Source organism: Labeo rohita, unplaced genomic scaffold (genome assembly GCF_022985175.1).
Source record: "Labeo rohita strain BAU-BD-2019 unplaced genomic scaffold, IGBB_LRoh.1.0 scaffold_108, whole genome shotgun sequence".
NCBI lineage: Eukaryota > Metazoa > Chordata > Actinopteri > Cypriniformes > Cyprinidae > Labeo > Labeo rohita.
In genome coordinates, this window is record NW_026127208.1 from 263,839 (window position 1) to 279,071 (window position 15,233).

General features: G+C 40.1%; 3 protein-coding genes across 3 annotated transcripts in view; 1 reads left to right on the forward strand and 2 right to left on the reverse strand.

The window, feature by feature from the left end:
* Positions 1 to 1,005, reverse strand: part of dtwd1 (DTW domain containing 1) — a 4,232-nt gene extending 3,227 nt beyond the window's left edge. The window contains exon 1 of the mRNA XM_051100712.1: positions 749 to 1,005. Within this exon, the coding sequence (XP_050956669.1) occupies positions 749 to 928 (180 nt within the window). The 5' untranslated portion in view covers positions 929 to 1,005. The remainder of the gene's footprint in view (positions 1 to 748) is intronic.
* On the forward strand, positions 698 to 4,013 carry LOC127157451 (uncharacterized). The gene is made up of 2 exons (XM_051100706.1): positions 698 to 1,162; positions 3,270 to 4,013. Exons 1-2 carry the CDS (start codon positions 698 to 700, stop codon positions 3,468 to 3,470), a joined length of 666 nt encoding a protein of 221 aa, XP_050956663.1. The 3' UTR covers positions 3,471 to 4,013.
* A 2,679-nt stretch (positions 4,014 to 6,692) lies between these two features.
* Positions 6,693 to 14,365, reverse strand: fgf7 (fibroblast growth factor 7). The gene is made up of 4 exons (XM_051100713.1): positions 12,701 to 14,365; positions 10,165 to 10,672; positions 8,025 to 8,131; positions 6,693 to 7,844 (listed from the first exon to the last, which is right to left on the reverse strand). The coding sequence occupies exons 2-4, from the start codon at positions 10,430 to 10,432 to the stop codon at positions 7,629 to 7,631; spliced, it is 591 nt and encodes a 196-aa protein (XP_050956670.1). The 5' UTR covers positions 10,433 to 10,672; positions 12,701 to 14,365; the 3' UTR covers positions 6,693 to 7,628.
* Positions 14,366 to 15,233: the final 868 nt, after the last annotated feature.

Consider the following 15,233-nt stretch of genomic DNA (forward strand, 5'->3'; position numbering starts at 1 on the left):
TTACTCTACCTTCTGATCACACTGTGAGAAGTGCTGTTCTTCCACTGTATTTATGTCTTGTTTTCCAGTGCAAATGTCTAAAATGTTTTTAAGTCAAGATACATTTACTGAAAAAAAAAGACAGAAAGCTTGTTTTTTGAGAATTTCATGAAAATGAGGTCAGTTTATGATTAAAACAAAATCATCTGAGAAATGGGCTCAGAAAAACAATTCTATTCAAAGGGAAAACAAGTTTTCATTCCACACTGACAGATATTTGTTCTTGTTTTAAACATAGTCACTTCATTTAGATGAATTTCTCAAAAACAAGCCTGTCATGACTTAATGAATTTAAGACTTTCTGCTTTGATTTAAGAGCTTTTATGGCCTTAATTTGTGGAATTGTAAGAGCCACAAAAAAACTGTTTCTGGGAAATTCAGGTAAATATGACTACTTTAACAATTATTTACATTTTATATTCGCATTTTGACGCTTTATGGCATCAGTCCTCATTCACTGTCACGGACTGTAAAAATGACAGCGTAAACATTTTGCTAAACATCTCCTTTTGTGTTTCACAGAAGAAAGAACGTGTTTGGGAAGGAAAGAGAGTGAGAAAATGACAGAATGGTCTCTTTACGCTGAACTGCTTCTTCAGACGCGCACAGTTACAGGATATTTAATGAATCGTTACTGACGCCAGTGTGAACGCGCGTCATGATCGGTGACAATGATCGCGACGCTGTTTCATGTGATGTTTTCACGCACCTTGACGCTCGGAACGTCCCGCGGCTCCAGCCCGACCAGCGCGCAGCAGCTGTAGCAGTAGAACATGCGCGACGCGCCGCACCGCGAGCATTTCATCCGGCCGGCGCGCTGCGCCTCATCCAGCGGCGCGTGCGACGCGAGCAGCAGGCCGCTCAGAGCGCTGCTCTCCTGATCCGACATGACCACCGAACAGAACCCGAACCCTCCACACACAACACAACAAAACACTACAACAAACCCACGTGTGCGGGACGCACCGGAAACACTACCGCGCCGGAGGAAGCAGGAAGAGCGGCGGGCGGTGTCCTAGCAACAGACGCGACGCAGATGTTTGAGATGGAGAAACAGACGCAACGCGCCGCGGAGAACAACATCATTTGCTCACTGGACGAATTTATTCAATCTCAAGGACTGGTGAGTCCACAACAACACCACTGAATTAACCATAATAAGTAAAAACACTTATTTAATTATTGCATGAGTCTTACGAAACCAGCCCAAAACTTAAGTGGAGTCTGTCAGAGAAGAGTCCAACTCAGAATTAAATATGTGAAATGTGATATATGAAATGAGACATGGATGTTTCCCTACAAAGAACAATCATAAAATCTAAAAAAAAAAGTTTGCCAAGACCTGTGGCTTGAGAAAGCCACAGGTCTTGGCAAACCTGAAAAGTTTAGCCTGAAAGTTTAGTGCAGCTGTAAAAGCTTTAAGTTTTAAACTTTATATAGATAGATTAGATGATTTGTATGTTATTACCATGATTAGCATGTAGTTAGCATGTTTTTAACATTTTTCCTAGTATGTTTAACATGTTTCTGGCATGACCAGCAAGTTATTAGCATGTTTCTAGCATGATTAGCATGTTGTTAGCATGATTTGCATGTTACTAGTATTTTGCTAGTATGTTTCTAGCATGACTTTCAAGTCACTAGCATGTTTCTGGCATGACTAGCAAGTTACTAGCATGTTTCTAGTATGATTAGCATGTTATTAGCATGTTGCTACTCTGTTCCTAGCGTGATTAGCATGTTGCTAGCATGGTTAACATGTTACTACCATGTTGTTAGCGTGTTACTAGCATGATTACCATGTTACTTGCATGTTGCTAACATGTTTCTAGCATGGTTAGCGTATTGTTAGCATGATTAACGTTGCTACTCTGTTTCTAGTGTGATTAGCATGTTACTGCCATGTTGTTAGCATGTTACTAGCATGATTACCATGTTACTAGCATATTGCTAGCCTGTTTCTAGCGTGATTAACAAGTTACTAGCATATTTCTAGTATGATTAGCATGTTATTAACATGTTGCTACTCTGTTTCTAGCGTGATTAGCATGTTGCTAGCATGATTAACATGTTACTAGCATGTTGCTAGCCTGTTTCTAGCATGATTAGCAAGTTATTAACATGATTAGCAAGTTACTAGCATGATTAGCATGTTGCTTGCCTGTTTCTAGCATGATTAGTGAGTTATTAGCATGATTAGCATGTTACTAGCATGATTAGCATGTTACTAGCATGTTGCTTGCCTGTTTCTAGCATGATTAGTGAGTTATTAGCATGATTAGCATGTTACTAGCATGTTGCTAGCCTGTTACTAGCATGATTAGCATGTTACTAGCATGTTGCTAGCCTGTTTCTAGCATGATTAGCATGTTACTAGCATGTTGCTTGCCTGTTTCTAGCATGATTAGCGAGTTATTAGCATGATTAGCATGTTGCTAGCATGTTGCTTGCCTGTTTCTAACATGATTATTAACCCTAAGTTATTAGCATGATTAACATGTTACTAGCCTGTTTCTAGCATGATTAGCATGTTACTAGCATGTTGTTAGCGTGTTGCTAGCATGTTTCTAACATAATTAGCAAAGTCACTAGCATGACTAGCATGATTAGCATGTTGCTAGCATGTTCTAGTTGAGCTAGAAATATTAGAGACATTAGATGAGTCTGAATGAGTCTCAGTGAATAGTTTTTGTCAAACTAACCTGGCGGGGACAGAAAGAGTGAGTGTGTTTTCATCAGTGATGTTTGAGTCTGTCGCATAACGGCGTCGCTCATTACTGAACCGACCAATCAGTTCAAATGACGTCTAATGACGTTTGCCCCGGTCTGTGTTTTAGATCGTCAACAAAACAACAGGTGAAAAAAAGGTTGAATTTAGCCAAAAAATACACATTAGCAAAACAAACGAGACTAGAATGGAGCTGATCCTGGAGGAGATGTTAGATGAAATGTCTTCATGTTTATTTTCATAATCTGTGTGTGATTTGCTCTGTTGATACTGACAGGTGTTTCTGATTATATGTCAGTATTATCAATCATGGCATGTCATTTGTGAATAGAGGATAATTATCATTATATATAACAAATTAAATCTGCTGCAGTGTTTAATACTGAATTACTTATAAACTCTGAAAAATCCACTCTATCACTAGTTGTTTTCTCTGTCTGTCTCAGACGTTCAGTGTATGTGATGATTTTCCAGTGCTGTTGTGGTGTCTGTGCTGTTTCAGGTGGATTGGCCGGTGACGTGTGAGGACGATCTGGACGAGTCTTCCTCTCGTCTCTACCAGCGCTCTGAAGAAATCTACGAAGATCTCAAAGCCAGAGTCCCGTTTCCCAGCGGCGCTGCTGAATCCCTGAAGAAACACCTGCAGACGCTTGAGACGAGAGTGAAGCTCCAGAACCAAATCTTTACCCAGACGTCTGATTAATGCATCGCTCTGTGCTCATCATAAACCTTTAATGCTTTTACTTTATTGATATTAGTGTCTCTCTGTCCATCAGTTCTGGATGTTTTGATCATTGAAAGGAAAGTGCAGTAGAACGGCAGCTGGATGGGTGATTCCTCTGTTAGATCAGGTACGACGAAGTTAAATTATCCTGAGCTCAGCATCACAAATCAGAAAGAGCAGATTATATAACTGTCCACAAATGATTGTTAGTTTCACATGATGCGAGTTACACTGCTGAGCGCAGTGTTTGTGATTACATGATGGGCATTAGAGTTAAGTGTTATCTAGAGATGAGCTCAGTCACCAATAGGTGATAATGATTTAAACACACAGACCTTCACATGTGCAGAAATGCAGCAGCTCCCTCTTGAGGAGAACACACCTCTGACCTGCTCATTTCACTCGTTTTAATTTTCTGGGTTACATTTTAATGGGTTAATTAGCATGTCTAATCCAAATAACATTTGAACTGAATCAATCTTTTAAAATGCAATCAAGTGAAAATATAACAATTCCTTTATAACAGAACATTGCATTTTTGTTTTTTGTCAAATGAAGTTTAAATAGAGTTTAAATACTTTTTAAAAATAGTAATCTTTCATCATTTTTTGTCATAAACTGTCATTTAATTTAACTTTTTAATTTCCCTCGCTTAATTTGAAAATTTATATTATTAGTTATATTTTTTAATATTTAAAATATTAGCGTCTTATAGATAATTTAAATTTAAACTGTGCATCCTTATTTTTTTGCATTACAGTAATGAGAATATGTGGGCTAAATTCTGTGTTTAATTCCACAGTACAGTGAATCTTAATGTGAGCCGCTCGTGATCTTGAGGGATTCATCCGTATGTGTTCGGTCTCGGTGTTGTTTTAGGCTTTAACAGATTCCATTTGGATTCAAGGCTTTGATAAACTCAGTCGACGTGTCCGCGGGTCGCGCTGCCAGAATCGCCCACGCTTTTGATTTCGTTTGGGCTCAGATGTGCTGAACTCATGCTATGTGCTGAAGGCTTTCAAACACACCACCAACAAACAAACACCAGATGAACATGAGACGCGCTCGAGAGACACGCTTTCATAAAAGATCAGACTTCATGAAATGACAAGTGATTCTGTGAAAAGGTTCGCAGACGGTGATGAAGCGCACACATCTCCTGATCCAGATGATCCGAATCAAAGCCTTTTATCTGATAGATGAGTAATGTGGTTTTTAGCTCGAGGCCCTTCAGCCGCCGTTTACATTCAGAACATGTTACAAATTATCAGATAAAACCAACTTTGCGTGACTTGGCAGAAGAGCTCACCTACGCTAACTCGCTCTGGGTCAGAGATGTGTGTGTGTGTGTGTGTGTGTGTGTGAGAGAGACAGTGAAATCAGTGAAAATAAATGATTGAACTGATTAGTGTAAATGATTTCATTGTTCAAACAGGGTTCATCATGATATGAGAGTCTGAGATGATGATGATGATCCCAAAAATTCCAGTATTTTTGTTTTATCACAAATTTTACATGAAGGTCTTACTCTTTTTATAATTTACTGTTGAATGTCAGTTTCTGACTAAAACAAAAAAAGCTAACTGCACTGCATTGAGGTGTTGGGGAAAGTTGCTTTTAAAAATAATGTAATACAATATTGCGTTACTCCCTAAAAAAAAGTAAGTAATTAGTTACATTTTATGGAAAGTAATGTGTTACGTTACTTTTGCGTTACCTATTAAATCTGGGCAGGACATGATTGTTTTTAATATAAAAAGCTCTATTTTTCGTCTGTACAGTAGAATACAGAAAAAGAAAGTTCAACACTCTTTAGCAATAAAAAAAACAAAATGCTAGTTTATCTTGAGTAGTTTTTGCTTATTAGTATGGTTGAATTGGATCATCGAAGGTCATCAGCAAAGACACTGGTTAATAAAATGGTACTGTTAAAAACTATTAAAGGATGTCTGTATTATCATATTCATATTCTGAGTTGCATTTCACTGTTTTTATTCATTTTGAGGAATACTGTTTTTGAAATCTGCAGTGTTGTGGGTAATGCATTACAAGTAACACGAGTTATGAAATCAGATTACTTTTTCAAGTAACTAGTAAAGTAATGCATTACTTTTTAATTTACAAGAAAATATCTTTTTGAAATAAGTAACAGCAGCTACTTGTTTTCATATTTATCGACAGACAAGTCTCCTGTCCCCATGTTGAGAGAAATCGGGAGTAAATGCAGAGACGTTAATGTTATTGTAGTTCTAGACTAAATTTAAACATGCATTTACTCAAAAGAAAAAAAAAAAAACAGATTCACACATTCCTCAAAATGAATGAAAACTGAAATACAAACTGAAATATGACGCAAACATGCAATAATTAAAATATGTTAAATATCACAAATCCTATATGTATTCAATCTCATTTTATTAACCAGTGTTTTTGCTGCTGAACTTTGATGATCCAGTTCAACCATACTAATAAGCAAAAATTACTGTAGGTAAGTAAATATTTGTGCTTATGATTTTTTTCATAGCTGAAGAGTGTTGAACCTGAAAGGGCTTTTATATTTGCTAAAAGTAGAACTTTTTATATGAAAAACAAAGAAGCAAGCCCTGCCCAGATTTAAAAAGTAACACAAAAGTAATGTAACACATTACTTGCCATAAAAAGTAACTAAGTAACGTAATTAGTTACTTTTTTAGGGAGTAACGCAATAATGTAATGCATTACTTTTAAAAGTAACTTTCCCCAACGCTGTAGATGAATTAATGCATGATCACATTTATTCTAGAACTGAAGTAATGTCTTAATCCCGATTTCTCTCAACATGTGGACAGGAGAGCTTTCAATCAATAAATGGGGAAAAAATAACCGGCGTTACTTATTTGAAAAAGTAACTCGGATATTTTCTTGTAGATGCTTTACTTTACCAGTTACTTAAAAAAAGTAATCTTATTACGTAACTCGTGTTCCCCTCCACACTGTCAATAGCTGTGGTTTGACGTCATCGTTATGATGTTTGACAGAGAACATGGAGCTAAACGTCTGGAGATGAACGTTCTCTCGGCCGGAGGATCCGTGTTAAACGAGAAAACCAGATCAGGGTGATTCATGAAGCGGATCATAAGCGTGTTTGCTGTGCTGTGTAAACACCTGCCGTGCGTCCAGATAAAGGCCTCGTGAACAAACCTCACAACACGCCACTCCATAGAAAGGTATATAGATGTTTATTGAAATTGATCTAGAATCATATAAAACCTCAGATTTATAGCAGCAACTTATAAACTCCTGCAAACTCTGTGTGTGTGTTTGCAGCACTGCGTTCATGAACTCGGAGCCAGCGGCACATAAATATCATAAATAACACGCAACAACACGTGGACACGATCGCATTAGAGCGACGAGCGATTACGAGAAACTAAATACTGTCACGTTAAAGCATCAACCCGTCGTGTGTTTACCAGAATCGATCCAATTTCATCCGACTGCGTGGACAAAGTGTCTTAGGATGGATGAGGAGAAGGAAAATCATAGAGAAAAACATTGCATTTCTTAGAATAAATACCATTACGGACAAATCGCTCACTGACGTGAATGTGAACCGCATGCGATTTTTAGCATTTAAAATAATAAATGACAAAAAAAGCCAGACCCAAAGTTTGAAAAACAAAATGAAAAATCCAATTGAAATTGAGGGTGAACTGTGAGGCCTGGAAGCGAGGAGGGAATGTCTCAAACTAAATGAAAATCAAAACTGGTCAGGATGAATGCTGAAGGGATGTAGGTGTGTTTATACAGTATAAATGGACGGATATAAACGGTGTGATATTTCAAGCGGCGTCTGTCAGACAGAACACACACGGCGCTGCTGTGCCGAATGAGAATAATCGTCTGCATAAATGCGCCGCAGTGTTTATTTGGTGTTTTCATTCTTATGGGCTCTAATGGTGGTGAAAGTGCCGCAACGGAAACATAAACATCTCTCTGAAATACAAAAATAGCTTTATCTCAAAACACAGATGAGCATTTCCAGCCACACATTCCTATACGATCGTGCGTTTTACCCGCTGCTCGTGAAAGAATGAACGATTTGCGGATGAAGTTTGACGAACGAACGGACGCGGCGACGGCGTCTCTGGGGTTTCTTCACGCCAGCTTCTTCTCGTCTTCCCTGCACTTTCTTGGGATGAAGTGGGAAGAGATGCTCTCTTTCCTCGTCTTCTTTCCTCTCAGCGGCCGGCCCTTCTGCGACAGAGAGATGAACATCTCTTTGCCGTTTTTAGTCCATTTGACGGACGAGTACGCCGTGTAGTAGTTCTCTAAAAACACTTCTTTGAAGTTGCAGCTGTCGTTGTAGTCTTTCTGTGCGGGAAAGAAGAACAGATCGTATGGTTGGACAGAAACGAGATGTATTGTGTTATGTTGTGTATGGTTACCCTTTGCATTTGTTATATTTACTCTTAAATGAAAGATGGGAGCGTGTTAGCTGGAATCAGATTAACTGGTATTTGTTGTGTGTTTGCAGGACGGATGGCTTCATACTTTGCCCTGTAACATTCCGGTGCGGTTCATGGAAATATAATACTGGCTCTTCAGTCCTTTTATGGCCAACACGCCACCCTCCGAAACCGTCCTGATCTCCAGAACACCTGAAACACACACAGCGGACCGGCCTGAGCGCATCAACACACAAAGACACGGGTGAACTTCGGGGATAAATGTCCTTTAGAAACGTCCTCGGAGACCACTTCAGTCTGCCAGTTGACAAGTGGCTCAACGATGACCTTAATAAGGGTTACTCTAGTGAACTAAAACTAGAACTGAAACAAAATTTCAATAAATGTTAACTAGAAACATTTGTGTCCCTGGACTACAAAACCAATCTTAAGTAGCACGGGTACATTTGTAGCAATAGCCAAAAACACATTGTATGTGATTTTATGCCAAAAATTATTAGGATATTAAGTAAAGATATTTGGTAAATTTCCTACTGTAAATATATCAAAATGTAATTTTTGATTAGTAATATGCATCACTAAGAACTTCACTGGGACAACTTTAAAGGTGATTTTCTCAATATTTTGATTTTTTTGGTGCCTCCAGATTCCAGATTTTCAAATAACTGTGTCTCACCCAGATATTGTCCATACATCAATGGAAAGCTCATTTATTCAGCTTTCAGATGATGTATAAATCTCAAAACACAGTTGACCCTTATGACTGGTTTTGAGTTCCAGGGTCACATATAAGAAAAGCTTAAACTTAGCCTTTCCTCTCATTTAGCTTGTAGTACCTAAAATAACTGAAATAAAAATGAATCAAAACTATATAAACACATTTACAAATCAATAAAAATAGCAAAATCTTTAACTAAAATGAACAAAAATCTAATTCAAAACAGTGATAGGAGCTCAATACAATTCAGTTAACACTGACCTAAATGACATCAAATTCTTAGTTTGTAGTAATTGTTACACACACGATGTTTGAGAGCTTATGGGGCATTTAGTGGTTTAAAGGTGATGTGTGCCATTTTTGGGGTGTCAAAACACTCGATATGCAGAGAAATTATGGCTGCAATTCTGTCAATACACACTTGACCTATGGAAATCCATTCCTACAAAGCAAAATATCAGCATCAGATGGTTTAATTAAGATCTGCGGCGAGTTAAAGCTCCAGTTGCACAGATATTTGACAGCTGAAGCGTCTGTTTGTTGTGTTTGGATGAGAAGCGGACACGGCTCTTGTCGTTTGGGGCTGCGCGTGTGCGCGCGTCTCTGGAAGTGTTTGCTTCACATGTGAGCAGCTCCAGCGGTATAATAAGCTGCTGTCACGGCACAACTCTGACAGAACCTCAGAACGCGTCTGCTTTTCTCTCCCGCGGCGCTCGCCGCCCCTCTCTGACCCTCACTGCATGTCTCGCATGCGCTCCGTGCGTGCAGTCGTCGGCCACATCTGGCTGTATCAATTTTTCTTCTTTTCAGCGCCAGCTGACGTAACCATTTTCCCTCCAGAGCAGGGATGCATGCCGTCACGCCAACACAACATCTTTTCTTCTAGTACACAACAGAAATGAGTAATAACCAAACATGCTTGGGGCTGATGTTATATACATGATCATTAAAGCGAATAATCAATTATTTAAATGTTTATTTTTTCAGTTTAATAATTCCTTATGTGTCCGTGCGCACAACATCAGCCTCCAGTCTCATTTTTTGTTGTTGTTTTGACGCTCTCTACACAAACTAGATTGCAATCACTGAACTGTACTTCCATTCTGAACGCATCTGATAACGTCTGGCCACTAAGTCCTGTAACGAAGGGAAACAAGAGCTATAAATACGCTCGCAAACACCTGTTTCTCTTTACGCCTGTCACTCTTTGTCACGCTGCCACGCGACCTGCTCTCAATCCCACTGGAGCTCTGACCAGACGATACAGTGGGAAAACACTCTCTACTGTCACATAAGAGGCCTTCAACAATCTTGCACATTTTTTGAGATCAAAAGTGACTGTACATTCAGTTGAAACCACCATGCAACTTTGACATCTTCAGATATTCGTATGTGCATCATCTAACGTTTGTTAATGTTATTTTTCGTCACACAGTGATATATCAACTGTTGAGCTCCTGACACGCTACAGAAACACGAAGACGCGATTGATGACTGTAGCTCTTACTGTAGCAGTTGTTGGGATCCTGCGTCCCGTTGATATTCCCGTACTCGTCGATCATCAGAAACCACTGCGTGCGACTGTAGAGGCGTCGGATCCGAACGTCCCCTCCTTCCATGTAGTCGTAGTTCCTGGTGTGGCGCTCGTGTTTGGAGCAGTCGGTCACAGACGCGGCCCGCTCTCCATCGCACACGCACACACGGCTGACCAGCAGCACCAGCCACAGTCCACACGCAAACTTAGGCAGTTTCCATCGCAGCGTCCATTTGCGCATTATACTGCGTTTCTCCAGGAGTTCATGATCCACATACTGAAGGCAAAACTCAGGTTGGATCTTCAAGTCGTGGGAGATCCGCTCGGACCCGTTCCCAGTACGATCCTCAGATGGTGGCGTGACCTCTGACCTCCTGCTGCAGCAGCACAATCTCCTCAGAGCCGGAGGAGGCAGCAGTGTGTTTGTTTCTGCTGTTAGTGACACAAATCAACCAACGGACGCTTCACACACTGTCCATTCCTGATGAAGATACAGGAGACAGGTCAATATAATTCATGTATAAAACTGATTCTGCATGTTCATTCATATATATAGACATATATAATACCGCTATATAACAAACATAGTAAGGATATAAGATACACAAAGGATACACTAAAAACTAATTTTCCACAATACTTACTCAGAATTCACTGCAAGACATTTGATTATCAAATGACAGGGCTGTTGCTAGATTTTGGAACTGACGTTGGAGAGAATGACCACCACTTGGAATCGGCTAAGTGGGCACAACTCACTATTCTGTAATATTCAGTTATATCCCAGTATTCCTCTGTCACTAATTTAAATGTCTTAATATTCTCCTTTCGCTACTTTAAATGTTTGTCGATCTATTGCTGCTTCAAATGTCCTAATGTGTTGCACTGTTACTACTTTTAATGTCTCAGTGCCGCTCTATCGCTACTCTTCATTTCCCAGTGTCGCTCTATTGCTACTTCAAATGTCTGTCGCTCTATTACTACTTTAAATGTCTCAGTGTCGCTCCATTGAACCTTCAAATGTCCCAGTGTCGATCTGTCACTTTAAGTGCCCCAGTGTTGCTCTATTATAAATAAAAAAAATAAATAAAGGTGACTATTGCTAGTTCAAATATTCCAGTGTTGCTCTATCGGTACTTCAAATGTTCCAGTGTCAATCTGTCGCTACTTTAAAAGTCTCCATGTCGCTCTATCACTACTTTAAATGTCTCAGTGTCACTCTATCGCTACTTCACATGTCCCAGTGTTGCTCTATTGCTTCTTTATGTGTTTCAGTGTTGCTCTATTGAAACTTCAAATGTCCCAGTGTCGATATGTCACTTTAAATGTCCTGGTGTTGCTCTATTATAAATAAAAAAATAAATAAAGGTGATTATTGCTAGTTCAAATATTCCATTGTTGCTCTATCGGTACTTTAAATGTCCCAGTGTCGCTCTGTCGCTACTTTAAATGTCTCAGTGTCACTCTATCGCTACTTTAAATGTCTTGGTGTTGCTCTATCACTACTTCACATGTCCCAGTGCTGCTCTATCGCATCTTTAAGTGTCTCAGTGTTGCTCTATTGAAACTTTACATTTACCAGTGTCGACCTGTCACTTTAAATGTCCTGGTGTTGCTCTATTGCTAGTTCAAATGTTCCAGTGTTGCTCTATCTGTACTTCAAATGCCCCAGTGTTGCTCTATCGCTACTTCAAATGTTCTAGTGTTGCTCTGTCGCTACTTTAAATGTCTCAGTGTGGCTCTATTGCATCTTCAAATGTCCCAGTGTCGATCTGTCACTACTTTAAATGTCCTAGTGTCGCTCTGTCTCTGCTTCAAATGTTGCCGTGTCACTCTATCGTTACTGCAAATGTCTCAATATCACTCTATTGCTACTTTGAATTTCTTAATGTCCTCTGTTGCTACTTTAATTGCCTCAATATATCTACTTCAGATGTCTCAATATTGCTCTGTTGCTACTTTGAATGTCTCAGTGTTGCTCTACCACTTCTTTAGATGTCTCAATATCAGTCTGTTGTTACTTCAGTCTCAGTTTGCTCTGTTGCCACTTCAAATGTCTTAGTATGACTCTATGTCTATTTTACATGTCTCTGTATTGGTCTATCACTACTTCAGATGTCTCAGTATTGCTCTATTTCTAGTTTGAATATCTCAGTGTCACACTATCACTGCTTTAAATAATTCAGTACAGCTCTATTTCTACTTTAAATGTCTCAGTATTGCTCTACCACTACTTTAAATGTATGTTGCTCTTTCTCTCATTGAAATGTCACAGTATCATTCTCATTGTTATTATCTTAAATGTTTCAGTCTTGCTCTGTTTCTAATTTAAATGTTTCACTATTGCTCAATTTCTGTTTTAAATGTCTCAGTTTGCTCGGCTGCTGCTTTAACTGACAATAGTATATTTCTCTCACTCTGTCTCTTTGCCTAGTTTCTGCCAAATTGATTTATTAGTTTAAAATTTTACAAAAATTCTTTTTAAAAACAGTCTTTAAAAGCGACTTACTTCTGCTTCCAGGATGAGCGCTTCAGTCCCGACGATTCCAGAGAAACTTCCACTGTGACGCACAGAGAGAGAGTGTTTTGGGACAGCCCGTCTGTGCTGTGCATCTTCTCGTGTTGCTGAACGCTGTGCGATCTCTGATAAAAGCCTCCTGCTGACCTCACTTCTCTGCAATTACGTCTCAGCCACTCAGCTGTCACTGGGATGCTGGCGCGAGAGAAAGAGAGAGAGAGAGAGAATGGTAACTTTCTTCTGGCCAGGCCTCCGCTGGACGAGAGAGGGAGCCGTAAACAAGAGCGGCGGCCGTTCTCTCTCTCTCTCTGAGGTATGTGGGAAGAATCCTGCAAGATCCGCACGCAGACTCTTAAGAAACTGCTGTTGCATCGACGCCCACCGCGTCAACATTTACGAAAAATCACATGGCGTGAGATCGAGGATTTCTCTAGACCCTGCAGTTCTCATGTGATCTGAAGGGTCTCGTCTGTCATTTGTTGGTGTCGTACAGACAAACATCAAAGCCCGAGTCGAATTCAAAGGCTGATAGTGAATCTAAGAGGGTAATAAATCTAACGAGGCGGGCCGCAATTGAGGAAGCTAAACAGAGGGCCGTTTACTGCTGGAACGGTTCATCTCCGCAGAAGGTCAAGCACTCTTTCACTTTTCCTGTTTGTATTTAGGCAAATTTACAGTTTTACACACCTGGCCTCCGTGGCTCTCAGCACATCAAACGTTCCCAGCGTTCGGGCCCCGAGGGAAGCGCCGCGTTTGGCCGACAGACACGAAGACCTCTGCTGTACTCTTTCATTTCCCAAACGATCGCTCGTAAAACGGCCGATCTAAAAGCTCACGGTCATTTGCAAACGCAGAAGCCGTGTGCTTCTCTTCACCTTAAATACACAACGAAGTTTTACAGGAGCACGCGATCTGAAGATGTTTGTCTTTCTGTACGGGAAGACCATCAAACACAGACAAAGCTCCATCCTCCTTTACAGCCAATATTGCACCGCATAAAACATATTTTGCATGAATCACGTGCAGGTCATAAATGTCGCCTGGCTCGTGCTTTATTTTGTCTTGGAAAATGTTGACGTCACTGTTGAACACTGTACAGTTTGATTGGATTTCATCAGTTTCCGTGATGGGAAATATATTTACAGGAAGAAAGTTTTCTCCTTCGTGTTAAAACGTATCATTATGCGTGATCATACAGATGAATCACTTCACTGTAGCATCCGCTGAAGGATTAAACGTAAATGTGGTTGTATTTTATTATAACATTAGTGTCGTTTTTACCCTGCGGTTTAATTGGTTTACCGCGATGATGCATTGCGGGGTCTTTCATTCTCACATAAACGCGTTTATCTCACAGAACATCCTGGAGACTCACTGCGTTCACTGGACTGTAAAGTACTGCTGGTTCCCGCTCGCTACATGTTTACAGTCCCAGCGGTCATTTGAGTTTATTGCTGAAATGGTAGAGCGAGAAACACATCAAAGCTGTTCTGGAGGAGAGAGAGAGAGTGAGCTCATGATGTCTGTGAACTTTAGACGACTCTCTCAGCTCTCCTGCCGCTTTAATTGCACCTGAAACGGCCGCGATAACCCAAACCGACATGCAATCCTGCACCGCGTCGCATTCGCGGCTGTTTACTCTGGGCTTATGGAGAATAACACTGGCATATAATATCAGTAAACACGGGAACTGTATGTGAGGCCGATGAAAGCGTGAGCTTGTTTTGTCTGAAGGATGGCGTTTGGCTCTCACCTGCTCTTCGGGTTTAAGGTCAGGCTATTCTGAGGCGCGGGTGATGTTCGGGTTAAGCCGCTGCTTTCTACATTCCCTCATAATTAGTGAGCTCATGGGATCACGGCTGTTAACGGTGGGCTGGTCTTTAAATAGCTGCGGTTTGTGTTGCTCAAGTCTTTGGATGGACACAGGGGAGGGGGAAAAAATGGAAAATCAGCAGTAAAAGTACAGAATGTTTCAGAAACTCTGCGCTCAGACGAGGATGTTTGATTGCAGTAGTTGACTTCTGTTATCTGTTTTTTTATCATTTCTATTCTGACATCATCATCTTCATCTTGGGAGTCTGTGGTGACCCGTAGAACCATACGGTTTGACCTCTGGTGACCTGATTAGGGCAGGTCTGACTAGTCCCTTGACCAACTCACTAGCGCCACCAACTGCTGAAAGATTACACTTCCTTCTGCTTAGAAGAATTGTTTTGTGGCCCTGGAGCATAAAACCAGTCTTAAGTAGCACGGGTATATTTGTAGCAATAGCCAACAATACATTGTATGGGTCAAAATTATTTTCTTTTATGCCAAAAATCATTAGGATATTAAGTAAAGATCATGTTCCATGAAGATATTTAGTAAATTTCCTACGGTAAATATATCAAAACTTAATTTTTGATCAGTAATATGCACTGTAAAAACTTCATTTGCACAACTTTAAAGGTGATTTTCTCAATATTTTGATTTTTTTTGCACCCTCAGATTTCAGATTTTCAGTAGTTGTATCTCGACCAATTAT

Coding starts and splice junctions, on each gene's coding strand:
- fgf7 (XM_051100713.1), bottom strand. CDS start 10,432: ATGCGCAAATGGACGCTGCGATGGAAACTGCCTAAGTTTGCGTGTGGA. Junction 8,132..10,164: donor GGATCCCAACAACTGCTACA/GTAAGAGCTACA, acceptor TGTGTGTTTCAG/GTGTTCTGGAGATCAGGACG. Junction 7,845..8,024: donor CCGGAATGTTACAGGGCAAA/GTATGAAGCCAT, acceptor TTTCCCGCACAG/AAAGACTACAACGACAGCTG.
- LOC127157451 (XM_051100706.1), top strand. CDS start 698: ATGATCGGTGACAATGATCGCGACGCTGTTTCATGTGATGTTTTCACG. Junction 1,163..3,269: donor TTATTCAATCTCAAGGACTG/GTGAGTCCACAA, acceptor GTGCTGTTTCAG/GTGGATTGGCCGGTGACGTG.